The following is a 13,479-nucleotide window of genomic DNA, read 5'->3' on the forward strand; positions in this document are numbered from 1 at the left end:
GTCTTTTTGGGTCCATTAAGTAGTTCCTTGATCAATTTCTCTGCTGAAAATGTCAGAGAGTTGTTATAGACAAGGGATGCTCCTGCTGCAGCTTGCAGATTCTGGGACTGGGAGCCAAGCCATGTATGAGTGTGGGTCAGACTAGATGACCTCTGGGATCCTTTTTTAACTGTGGTTTTATGTGTGGTTCATAGGAAGTTTTTCAGTCAGACAAAGCTCCACTGGATTTAATGGTGGGAACCTTGTTGAGTGATCTTATCTGATTTCCATTTTAAAGCCTCACATGATAAGCCTCAGGCGACAATTCAACTGGTGAAGCTGTTTAAGTATGCTGGCAATTTCTGACAAGGACTTCCTGCTTCACTCATCTTTTGTGGGACTGGCTACATGGCCTCTGGGAGGCCTAAGCAGGTGAGAAGCCCCTGTGTTCTTCTTCCCATCTTGGCCCTCCACCCAGCCTGTCCATCACTGCCCTTTGATTGCCAGGTGGTTGTCCTGAGGATGGGGGAGGGGCATTTACAGCAGGCAGAAACTCCCTCCCTTACTCCCTATGGTAAAAATGCTTCAATGTCTTCCTTCTCTGTTGGCATATTTTAAACTCTTTGGGACCCCCCATCCTTCCTATCTAGCTCAGTAGCTGCTGGAGGAGAAAGGGGCGTCTTTCTGAGCCTGTGTCCCCTTGATGAGATCCAGCAACCCCCAAAACTATTATCTCACCCCTTCAGACTTCCAAGGGAACTCCGCCTACCTCCAACCCCCCCCCCCCCAATCCTCCTCCTTCTTGATGAAGCGAGCTCTGTCTTCTTCCTGAGGCTTCTGGGATCCTGTGAGGCCAAGGATCAGGATTCGGGCCCTTTTCAGAGTCTTCCCTCCTTCCTGGGACTCTCCATCAAGCAGAGGCCGATCCTGACATCCACAGGAGATGCTCCCCCTTCGACCTCTCCCATCTCAGATGGTCCAGGAGGAGCTCTGGGCATTTCGAGGCCATTGCCGGGAGGGGATAAGATCTCCCTGAACCAAATTCTCTCCCTCCGACAGCTGAGGCTCTTTTCCTTTGCACTGGGAGCACTTAGGGGTCTCCTGGAGTCTCAGTCAACCCCACCTCTGCCACCCATTGTTCAGAGTATTTTTCTCCCTTTTTTGAACCACCAAAGGCCAGATTGACCCAGACTCCAGACTCACAAAGCACTGGAAACTTGAACGAGTTGGGTTTTTGGTCTCTCCCTTCAGAAGCTGAGAACGTTCAAGTAAAGGACCTGGGATATGGACCAAACTCTCTTCTTACTGTAAGGATACACCTGCCTAACCCCTCAGCTCTCCCGTAACTCCAGTTCTGCCTTCTAGGCCCAGGTGGACATATTTATGTCCCTCGTCCAGATAAGAAAAAGAAACACAATCCCTCAACAATTGATTGCAGTAAACCAAGAACACAGGACTCTCCCCAGCACCCTCAAAGGACTTGGAGGTCTTTGGGGGAAGGGGCTCACACCACAACTTCATAGGTGAGAATGTCTAAGGTTTCCCACCCCACCAACTATATACACACAACCAGAGGAAGGGCCACCACTTCTCCCAAACAATGTTCTAGGTGTGTGTGGCAAAAAATAACTTTGCACCATCCACCACACTGAGGGCACCTCCATGATCTCAGCTGCTGACCTCACAGAACACCTAATGAACTTCAAAATGGAAAGGAGCCTTCAATACATAATAATACACATACTCACTGCAGCCAGGATTGCTTTCGCCCAAAACTGGAAAAAAATCAATGCACTCACAGATGAGTATTCTAACAATAATTAGAAAAGTACTCGAATGTGCAGAGATGGACAAAATGACAACAGAACTAAAAGAAAGAGAAAAATTGGATTTCTATAAAATTTGGAATAGAATTTATAAGGGGCTAGAAAACAGAACCCAAACCGAAAATAGAGAATGTAAATATATAGGTGATATAAATAATTAATATTATTACAACTGTTACTACTACTGTTGTTATACTATAGGACAAAGTAAAAACAATAGGAAGGCAATGCAAAATGGAGAACTAGAAAGGCTAAATATGAAAGCCAATACAGAAGGCTGTATAATTGCTTTACATTATGATGTATGTTTTGTGTTTTGTTTATTCTTGTTGTGTTTTTCTTTTTTTAAAGATTAAAATGTTCAATAAAAACTATTTTTTTAAAAAATGCAAAGGAGCCGAGTGCCCTACACGAACACGGAAGGACAACAGATAGAGTGGTAAAATAAAATAAAAATTCTATCCACTCTACAACTTTGTCACTATTTACCCAATGATATAGTCCAAAGGATGCCACTTTCCTGCCACTCATTCAAAGATCTCTATTGGGAGAAATGATGATAAATGAAATTTCACTTCAAACACAAGCAATTGAAAAATCAGCTCCAATTTAGGATTCATATACAGAGTTTTTATGCAGAAGGAAATCCCCAAGAGGCCCTGCTCTTACCATTAGGCAGGGTTCAAGGGTGGTGATGGCTTCCTTGGCATTAGAAGACAGACAGCACAAGAGTTATTATGGGATATCAACCTGGAGTGGCATCAAACTCCATAGCTCTGAGTGACCCTCCCCAGCAGTCTCTGGAGACAAGATGCCATGTTGAAGGACAGCAGAAGTTAATTCCCTTGGGATTGACCTATCTTCACCCAGCTTCACTTTCCAGACATGTCCTGACAGGAAAGGCCACAAAAGTACAGAGCAGGGCCTCAAGCGTATTTCTGTGGCTCTTTTTTTTAACTAACAGGGTTTTTTTCCAGCTAACCCTCCTCTCGCATTGACCCCCAGGGTCAGGGTCCCCAGTGGAAAAGTTGCTTTTCCCTGTACTAGTCTTTAATTTGGCCTTTGAGATCTCTTCTGCTACTTCTCCAGTGACTTCCTTCCATATAAACATCTGACTGAAGCAACATGGAAGGGATTTTGTATCAAAAAAGATAAATATCTTAGGTCACATTCTTAGTGGCATGATTTTCAGACAGGCGATGTCTGTGCTCTTGAGTGTACCGTTCTTTCTTTTCCAGGTGAAGCTTGGAGTGTCTCTGTCTGAATCAGGAAAGACACGGGATATCCCATCTTGTGATAGTGCTTTGAATTCATCTAACTCAACTTGTTCTTTTTGTTAAGACTTGGGAAGGGGATTGAAACAGCCCCATGAATTATGGACCTTCTGCTTCTGCTTGTGATGCTGCTGGTGTCCCATCCAGTCTCTGGGAAGCTGAGAATGAAATGCCCACTGAGTTTGGAGCACCAGGATGAAAAACAACCATGGAGCTACTACAGGCCAGGAGATCATCTCATTACTATGATCAACACTGCGACCGAAATATCGCCTATAACGTTCCCTTTCAACAGTCCTCCTTCTAGTCCATCTCATTCGTAAGTCATTCCCGATAATGGAGTTGCATTCCCTCCATTTGCAGTTCTAACACTCTCCTGTATTTTTTAAGATTATTTCACTTGATTCTATATTATAAGATCTTTCTAATTTCCTGAATGATTTTGAATTCCATTGTTGACCTCTTTTCTCTTGATTTGTGGAAGACTCAAATCCAAAAATGAGACTGAAAAAATAAACCCTAAAAGTAGCTGACATTATTTTCCTCTTCCTGTACAATCCAAGGTCCATCACTTGTCTACTAAACTCGCTGATCTTTAGTTTTGGATCATTGTTGGCTTAAGGCTCAGTAGGCTTTTGGAGACAAAGAGGACTGTTTTTTTAAAAAAAAGGATTTGTTGTTTCTGTTGCTGATTATAATATGAAAAATTTTCCTTTTTTTTTACAGTAGCCTTTCTTTTGGTTTTTCACAAAGACTACGCCTCATTTTTGCCATTCAACTTATCAACAAGAATCACCAGCTCCTGCACAACCTCACACTTGGCTACAACATCCATGACAACTCTATGAGCATTTTACGTACTTCAGAAGCCTTGATGGATATTCTCTGTACTGGAGAAGCCAATGTCCCCAACTACGGCTGTGGAAGGAAGGACAACCTTTTCGTGATTTTTGATGGAGCTGCCAGGGACATCTCCACCCAGATGTCAACATTATTAGCCACCTACAAAATCCCCCAGGTTTGTGTCTGTTTTTCTCTGCCTGATAATGGAAATAAAAGTTCATGAGCAATAAATACAATCCTATCTTCTCCGTATAATTCAGGAGATGCTTTTCATCACACTAGTGAACATGACAACTATGTTTTACCCTATTATGTTCATGTTCAAATTCACCATAAAAGGCCTGAAAAGCAATAAAGTCCCTGGAGAGGATTTTCCAATGGATGTTCAACTATGCAAAAAATATCCCTAGAAGGTATGTTCATTTTCACACAGACATAATATCTGCAATATCCAGCTGGATTCAAGTTGGCAATAGTAGTGTCCCTTTATATAAATTGGAATAAAAAGGATTCTAGCAATTAGAATGGAATAGAAGAAAACTTTATTGTCACTTTAAATGTACACTAATCAGCATATCTTAAAATGAAATTTCATTGCATTCAGCTCTCAAAGGGTTTCTCTGCAGCACCTTGAAAGCCCTGTATACCCACATTTCCACACTTATATAGCACAGAGAAATATCAAGTTCAAATGTACAATTTGTCCTTTGCTTAAAAACAGTGTATAATTATTCCCTTTTTTAGCACAGTAAAATTTCAATTAAAGACATCTTGGATTGAACAACTAACAAATTATACTAGGAGAGCTTTTCTCACATTCTCTTGGACAACTGGAGAATAGATCTAATATTGGAATATCAATTGTTAACATTAAAGAAAGAAAGATCTGACTGATAATCTTAGACTAAATGTTACACAAATGATCTATTGGGATCCATATATTAAAATAACAAGTACACTGAGCTGTCAGAATTTTAAAAAGTATATCTAATACAATCCATTATTTGAATAAAACAGTTCAGTAGAGATCTGAATACGTGGGTCTCATTGCAGTAAATTGTAGGGATGATACAGAAATGATTCACATTCGTTATTCTTTCTCTTTCTTACTTAATTTATTCTTGCATTCTGCTTCTCTACACAGACTTGTTAATATTTTGGGTACTACATTATGCATTTTGTTATGTCTTAATGCCAGTCAACAATAAATTAAATATGGAGTTATTAAAATCTAGTATTTGGGCCTTGATCTGACCCCAAATCTAACACAGTCTTCTTCGTTGCTTTTTCAGATCAGTGCTGAGCCTGTTTCAGAGATTCTGACTGACAAGAACCAATTCCCCTTTTTCCACCCGATGCTCCCCAAACAAGGGATCCATTACCCAGGAATTGTCCAACTGCTCCTCCACTTCAGATGGACCCTGATTGGCCTCTTTGCTTCAGACACAGATAATGGAGACAATTTCATGAGGATTTTCACTCCTTTGCTTGTTAGGAATGGAATTTGTGTTGCTATATCACAACAATTCTCAACAACTAGACATACAGCAGCCCTCAAGGATTCCCTCTCTAAGTGGAGACAAGTCAACGTCTTTGTTCACTTCATGGAATATGATTCCATTTGGGAGAGAATTCTTCCTTTCCATTTAACACTTGGAAATTTGCCAGGACCCATTGAAGGGAAAGTCTGGATCATGTCAGTCTTGGGTCAGTTGATGCTTAAAAGGCACAGACTTTTCAAATATGTCCATAGTGTTTGGGCCTTTGCTTTTCAGGAGAAATATAGGCAAAACTATTATCCCTTTGAACCCAATATATTTTTGGAACCCCAGGTCGAAGATCAGCCTTTTCACTGTTCTCTTTCAAAGAATGTATTTTCTGTCAAAGGATGGAGAAGATGCACCCAGAAAGCCCCACTGGAGACCCAATGGAAAAAGAACAGGATCCGGATTGAAAATTACCCCTATTTATACAGTTTCATTAACACTCTGGCCCACGTTTTGAATGCTGCATATTCCTCCAGATCGAGGAGGAGAAATAAGGAGGCCAAAGAGATTTTGGGGGCTGCAAGTCTGCAATCATGGCAGGTAAAAATTGCTGATGGGATATGATAAAAGTACCTTCTTTATATTTTATATAAATTTATTTTATTTTTTCCACTGCATTGTTAATGAAATTATTCTGAGGTTAATTATATGATTATTAATCTAATAATTCAGATATTCCAACCAATTTATTACAGTGACCAGTATACATATATAACAATATAAAAACATACAAAAGAAACTTTAATGATAGAGCTACATTGGGGCTCCCATCCATCTGTTCTTAAACAAAATACCATAGTTTGTCAAGACCAAATAGCTAAACATCAGATGTTTTTCTACTGGATCTTATTTATTCAACTCTCTCTATTGAGAAATCATATTTTTTTCTGGAAGCTAGTAATTTATCATTTATTGATTCTAACTGCCTGCATTAATGAATTAACTGAAGAATAAAAAATAACTGTTATTCATATCTCCCCTGTCAGAAAGTTCCCCCCCCAAAAAAAAGAACTGAAATCAGTTGGTGGCCTGGAGGAGAAAAGGGGTTTTACCCCTGTGGGTTTCCACTGGAAAATCCCAGAACTGACTTAATGGCAACCATCCCATTTGGCCCATTCAACAAAAGAAATCCCCAGCTTTTTAGGATGACCAAGAGTGTAGCTTTATTGAAAGTCCCATCTAGGCACAGCACAAGCAAAGTCAGTGTATGCTTCAATGAAACAACACCACCACCACCCCGGTTACTGCAGCCAGCAACCAACCTGATGAACCCTGGAAGGAAATCTTCTTGGACTTTATCGTGGACCTGCCAGAGGGAGCACTGTAATTTGGACCATCAGCTATTCTCCAAGAAGGAGCATTTTGTGGCATGCCCAAAGATTTTCCCTACCTGATCCCTGGCAAAGCTGTTCATACAACATATCTAATGGCTGCATAGAGCCCCGAAGTGCATCATCTCTGACTATGGGGTGCAGTTCACATCAAAATACCATGTTTTGCCCAAAATACGACCTACCCCGAAAGCCTTCAGTGTTGCAATCCTGGGATACGCTGAAGGCTTAGGGTAGAACCTTTTTGGCAACCTGCAGAAAAATGGGGAGGGGGATTTTCCTGCCTATCCTCCTTTTTCTCAAGTTCATCACAGACTGAGAAAAGGAGAACATGCAGGAAAATCCCCCCCCCCCAATTTTCCTGCAGAGCCTTCAGCATTGCAATTGTGGGATATGATATCTCTTGCTCCCCAGATCGTCCCTTGTGAAGAAAGCCCAACCCAACACAAACACTGCCTCGAGCCACCTTTTCATCATTGTGAAAGGATTATCTGCAGGGGCGGGGGAGAGATTTCCTGCACATCGTCCTTTCAAAGAGGATCCCCGCACATATGCACATCCAAAAATGCTCCCTCCAGGGCTTCAGAGGCTCCAGTCTTGCAATCCTGTGCAGGGAAGGCAGAGGTTTGCTCTGAAGCTGCGGCAGAGTGTTGCAAAAGGAGACCTCTGCAGCTACGGTAATCTTTTGTTTGCTTGAAGAGGTGGCTGGAGCAGCACCTATAAGGCAGATGTTCCGTGGATGGAATTACCTGCTGCGACCGTCACTGTTTGGTAAGGAGGGTGTGGGGTGTGTGGGGTGCTTCACTTGGCCTCCTGCTGATTTTGAAGCCACAGTTGGCTGAAAAAGCAGCCATGCTTGCTGAAGGCGGCGGCCTGAGCGGCACCTGTGTAGCAAATGTTTCGTGGATTGTGGGATGGCCTGTGCGACCCTTCAGGAAGCAGGTGCAAGGGGCTGCTTGCCTTGCCCCCCTGCCTCATAAGGGTACATGGGGTAAAAAATAAGACCCTCCCTAAAAGAAGCCCTAGCCATTTTTTCTGGGGTCAAAACAAAATAAGACCCGGTCTTATTTTCCGGGAAACATGGTATTGGTGGGAATTCCTTAAGCTGATTGGCTCCTCAAAAGGCTTTAGCTCTGCCTACCATCCCAGTACCAATGGAGCCTGTGAATGAACCAATTCAGTGTTAGAGCAGTACCTGAGGTTTTATGAATTACCAACAGACCAATTGAGCTGAACTCCTGCCTTTTGCAGAAATGGCATATAATAACTCCATGCATAGTAGCATGGGATTTACACTTATGAGGATAGGTAGTGTGGTGGAGTTTGTGCTGATGATCAGAGGTTCCTCAGGGATGACTGTCCTGGGTATCATTGGCTGAGTGGATGAAAACCTTAAGGGAACTGTGGAGAGTCCTGCACAGAGTGTTATAGAAAGCTAGGGAAACACAAAAGAAGCAAGCAGAAAAAAGGGGCACCACAGAGGGAATTCAAGGAATTCAGGTACAATGTGTTATGACTGTTTTACCACGTTCTATATAATTTTGAAATTTTGTCAATTTTGTTTTTTCAAGGTATGATTGGCAAATTTTACTAAATCTTTGTTTTTCATTTTTGAAGAGAGTAGTTAACTCTTGTTCTCCCAACTAAGAATATTTGCAAGTCACATAATTGTAGAGGAAAGATTCAAACCTCATGAGATAAGAAACCAAAATTTCTTAACAGAACTTAACAGAATACAGAATAACAGTTAGAAGGCACCTTGTAGGTCATCTAATCCAACCCCACCCAACCAAGCAGGTTGGCAATCCAGTCTCTTCTTCAAAGTTTCCAATGATGAAGCTCCCACAACTCCTGAAGGCAACTTCTTTTCCTTTGGTTGGTTGTTCTCACTGTCAGAAAAATTCTCCTTATTTCTAGATTGAATCTCTCCTTGGTCAGTTTCCATCCATTATTCCTTGCCTGGCCTTCAGGTGCTTTGCAAAATAGCTTTTAATATTTCTGGATTTTCCATTGTAGTTTCATCCCTTTCTGGCAAAGAATGAGTTTTGCAATCTTTCCACCTTTATTTTGTATCTGGACCAAAATGGAGATGTAGCAGCAGATCTGAAGATCAGGACCTGGGTGATGCTCCCAAACCTGTATTTCAGCTTTCAGCACCCAGGGACTTTTGAAAGAGAGAGACTTATTATCAACCAAGATGCGCATTCATGGCTAAAGGTGGGTGAACTATTGGCATCTTTTCTCTGTTTTCCAAAGTCTTAGGAGCCATTTCCAGTGGGCTAAGCCTAGTCACCATGGTTAATGTCCTTCAGTGAGAATTGAAAGTGGGGAGCGATAGTTTCATAGACTGCTTGGGAGGCTTCAGTAGTAATGGAAAAAGTGTCCTTCAGATGCTAGAATGATGGACCAATTGATTCTAAGCTGATTCAGACAATCTGGGATCTGGGATGACAATTGTTTAGGACATAGACGAGGGTCCTTTTGTGTCCCCTCAGTGTTTATTATCTCCAGAAACCTGGTGAGAGAGGCCATCAAGGGCTGGAGTTTATGGTACTGATAGCCTCAAGTTCGCCTTGTTCCTTGTCCTCAAATAGAAGGGAAGAAGAAGGCAAATCTGTTGATCGGTGCCTGAGTTCAGGTTTGGATGCAATGAAGTTTATTCAAGACTGGATGGAGGTCCTGTGGTCCCCAGTGGAATATAAGCTTTGGAATTAGAATTGAACTTCTCCAAACTTATGTGCTGCCTGTCTTCCTCATCAGAGTAAGGGCATCAGGAGGAATCCACTGACTGTCACTTAATGCTTAAATCTTTTTGCTATTCCATCCTACTTTTTTCCAATGTGGTATGACAGAAGCAAAAGGAGGGAACTAAACAAAGTATTTGCCTGTAGTTATATTTCCTGCATCTCTTTTGAATGAGCCAGAAATTTCATATTCACCTAAATGAAGTCTAGAGACTATTTGGTTAATATTCATGTCTACTTCCATTTTCCATGGATGGGGCGTCCTAGCATCATTTCTTTGGCATTCCTTGTTTTTCTGTTCAGTCCCTGCCTCAGTCCAAATGTGGGGAAAATTGTCATCCTGGATTTGTCAAGAGGGTTCGAGAAGGAGAGCCAGTTTGCTGCTATGACTGTGTTCCTTGTCCGGAGGGGACCTTCTCCACTCAGGAAGGTGGGTCACACTGAGGAAAATGGGAGGTTTTGTGGAACTGGATCAATCCAGAGCAGTGGTGGGATTCAATTTTTTTTTACTACCGGTTCTGTAGACATGGCTTTAGTGAACGTGGTTTGGCTTGGTGGGCGTGGCAGGGGAAGGATACTGCAAAATCCCCATTCCCTCCAGATCAGCTGGGACTCAGGAGGCAGAGAATAGATGGGGGCGGGGCCAGCCAGAGGTGGTATTTACCGATTCTCTTAACTACTCAAAACTTCCACTACCAGTTCTCCAGAACTGGTCAGAACCTGCTGAATACCACCTCTGATCCAGAGCATTTTCATGGAAGTGCATGTTGAAAGGGACATTAAAGGTTAACTGTATTCTTGTTTAGTTTCAAAGTGCACAAATTCTTATCTGGACAGAATAATAATCAAAAAAATCTTGAAGGAGGGATAGGAAGAGAAAGGAAGGTATGGCAGATTGGGCAACCTTTATCATTGCCAGGGAAACTCATTCTTCTGCTTGTTAGTTTGAATGTGTTCCTTCCATGTTTACTCTTCTAGTTCTTTGACATTTTAGGAGCTCTCTTAGGTCCATACTTTTTGCTCATCTCAAGCAGATGTATGGTTTCTCATCCCCCCAAACTGATGCCTAAAAAGATATAACAAGCAATCAATTTCTATTGAGGAGAGATTTTGGGCTCAATAGAACAAGAAGGAAGGAAGGAAGGAAGGAAGGAAGGAAGGAAGGAAGGAAGGAAGGAAGGAAGGAAGGAAGGAAGGAAGGAAGGAAAAGAAAAGAAAAGAAAAGAGAAAAGGGAATTAAAGAAAAGAAATGCATTACCATAAAACCAAGGAGAATGCTATAGCTGTGAGATGAGAATGGTAAACTAAATGTAAAAATACTGGGGACAAAATATGTTCATTTTTCTCCAGTCCTTTAATTGTTCATGTTATGGACTAAAAGGTAAAACACTAATATTTATTTGAACCCAGTTCAAATTCCTTGTTATCATAGGTACTGTGTCTTCCATTTCTTTTTATCTCCTTTGTTGTTGTTAAATAGGAAATATGTACAACTGCACCCCCACAAAAAACAAAATCAGTTGTGTTTGAAAAAGAAAAAATATCCCTGCATACACAATTGTGTTGTGTATTGAAACGTTCTTCGCTTTCACTAGCTTGTTAACTGTGGATTGAAGCATTCCTAACTTTCTCTTGCCTGCTACTTGCTTGCGAAACCTCCTGCCATAGACTTGCCTTGGCCTCTCCTGGTTGGCCAAGACGCACCAGCCAGCCGGCGGGAGAATCCAGCCATCCGATTGGACTGCTATTTATCGGCTCGAGTATAAAAGAGCTGTCAGCTGTCATTTGCCCCGCTGATTGCCTTACTGAGTTTGCCCTGATACTGAGCTGTTGTCTTTGTGTAAATAAAGGTTGTGTTAGCTTCAACCTGCCTTGCCTCAGTTCCTGTCTGCCTCGTTCTCTCTACAGAACAAATTGTGATTCAGTTGAAACAGATTGAATTTAAGGAATTGGATATGTCTGATTTAAAGAAAAGAAGGACTAGGGGAGACATGATAGCAGTGTTCCAATATCTCAGGGCTGCCACAAAGAAGAGGGAGTCAAGCTATTCTCCAAAGCACCTTAGGGCAGGACAAGAAGCAGTGAGTGGAAACTAATCAAGGAGAGAAGCAACCTGGAACGAAGAAGAATTTTCCGGACAGTTAGAACAATTGACCAGTGGAACAACTTACCTACAGAACTTGTGGGTGCTCCATCACTGGAGGTTTTGAAAAAGAGATGGTTCATTTGTTTGAAATGTTATAGGGTTTCCTGCTTCAGCAGAGGGTTGGACTAGAAGACCTCCAAGATCCCTTCCAAATCTGTTTTCCTATTATTCCATAGACCTAAAAAAAAAGGGATGTCAAAATGGAGAATTAGTAAAAATAAGAAACTGTACATTGTTGATTTATATGGAATTAGTTCAGTGCTTGAACAAATTTCTAAATCTAGACAGCATGGGACCAAATTGCTTCATCTGATCATTCTTAGAATATAAAGATTTTGTCAAAACAAAGCCTGATATTCTCCCTGATTATAACTTAAGGAATTAATCTTCCTTAATATTTCTTTAAATGTGCATAACATTATACCTCTTTGGTGAACCCTAAAATCAGTTCAGCCAAAACTCTTCATTAAATGACATATGACACAGTTATAGAAATATAATTCAACATCACACTTACAAGTAAATATAACTATTATATTTATTTTCAAAGTGTATTAATAGACATGGTTTCAAAAGCAAAATGAAGTTCAAGCCAGACAAGATCAAATCATATGGGTTAGAGACATTCAGATTTTTTACATCATCACACAAATTTAAAAAGTCCTGATATAAGTTATTCCAAGAAGATATTTCTTTAAAGATAAAATGATAGAATATTAAAGGGAAATTGACTTTTTCAGATACAGAAAAATGCACCAAGTGTCCAGATGATAAATATCCAAATGAGGACCGAATCCAATGCATCCCCAAAGTTGTAACCTATCTATCTTATGAAGAATATCTGACCATCATCTTGGTCTCTTTTGCCCTAATCTTGTTCCTCACCACAGACCTTGTTTTAGTTATCTTCATTAAATACCGAGAAACTCCCATTGTCAAAGCCAACAACCGGGATCTCTCCTATATCCTCCTGGTCTCCCTCCTGCTTTGCTTCTTATCTTCTTCTCTCTTCATTGGTCAACCAAGGAAAGCCACCTGCCTTCTCCGACAAATGGTTTTCAGCATCACCTTCTCAGTTGCCATTTCTTCTCTCTTGGCCAAAACCATCACGGTGGTGCTGGCTTTCCTGGCCACAAAACCAGGAAACCGAGTGAAGAGATGGTTGGGGAAGAGCTTGGCCAACTCCATCATCCTCTTTTGTTCTACAGTCCAAATTATCATCTGCTCCATCTGGCTGGGAGTTTCTCCCCCATTCCCTGACTCTGACCTCCACTCCCAGCCTGGAGAGATCATCCTGCAATGCAACGAAGGGGCTGTTGTCATGTTCTACGTCACCCTCAGCTACATGGGCTTCCTGGCTGCCATCTGCTTCACGGTGGCTTTCCTGGCCAGGAATCTGCCTGGGGCCTTCAATGAAGCCAAGCTGATCACCTTCAGCATGCTGGTCTTCTGCAGCGTCTGGGTGACTTTTGTGCCCACCTACCTGAGCACCAAAGGGAAATACATGGTGGCTGTTCAGGTCTTCTCCATCCTGGCCTCCAGTGCTGGTCTGCTGGGCTGCATCTTCATCCCCAAGTGCTACATTATCCTTCTGAGGCCAGACCTGAACACAAAGGAGCATCTCACAGCCAGAATAAATGTAAAAGCATGAGATATAATACCATTATGATATTGGAATACTTGTTAAAGTTTATTTTATTTGAAAGGAGATATTCTCCATGACTGTACTTCTTTTATCTCCCTATTCATCCCAATAAATCCAGCTAAAAAGAACTCTGTGAAAGTCATT

The 13,479-nt window shown here is 41.5% G+C and overlaps 1 protein-coding gene across 1 annotated transcript in view; it reads left to right on the top strand.

The window, feature by feature from the left end:
- Positions 1-5,963, top strand: part of LOC309393738 (gamma-aminobutyric acid type B receptor subunit 2-like) — a gene marked incomplete at its 3' end in the record, with an annotated part of 64,027 nt that extends 58,064 nt beyond the window's left edge. The window contains exons 4-5 of the mRNA XM_081956233.1: positions 5,215-5,412; positions 5,946-5,963. Coding sequence (XP_081812359.1) covers positions 5,215-5,412; positions 5,946-5,963 — 216 coding nt within the window. The remainder of the gene's footprint in view (positions 1-5,214; positions 5,413-5,945) is intronic.
- Between the last annotated feature and the right edge of the window lie 7,516 nt (positions 5,964-13,479).

The sequence above is a fragment of the Natrix helvetica genome (genome assembly GCF_964273705.1).
Source record: "Natrix helvetica genome assembly, chromosome: 5".
Taxonomy (NCBI): Eukaryota; Metazoa; Chordata; class Lepidosauria; order Squamata; family Natricidae; genus Natrix; species Natrix helvetica.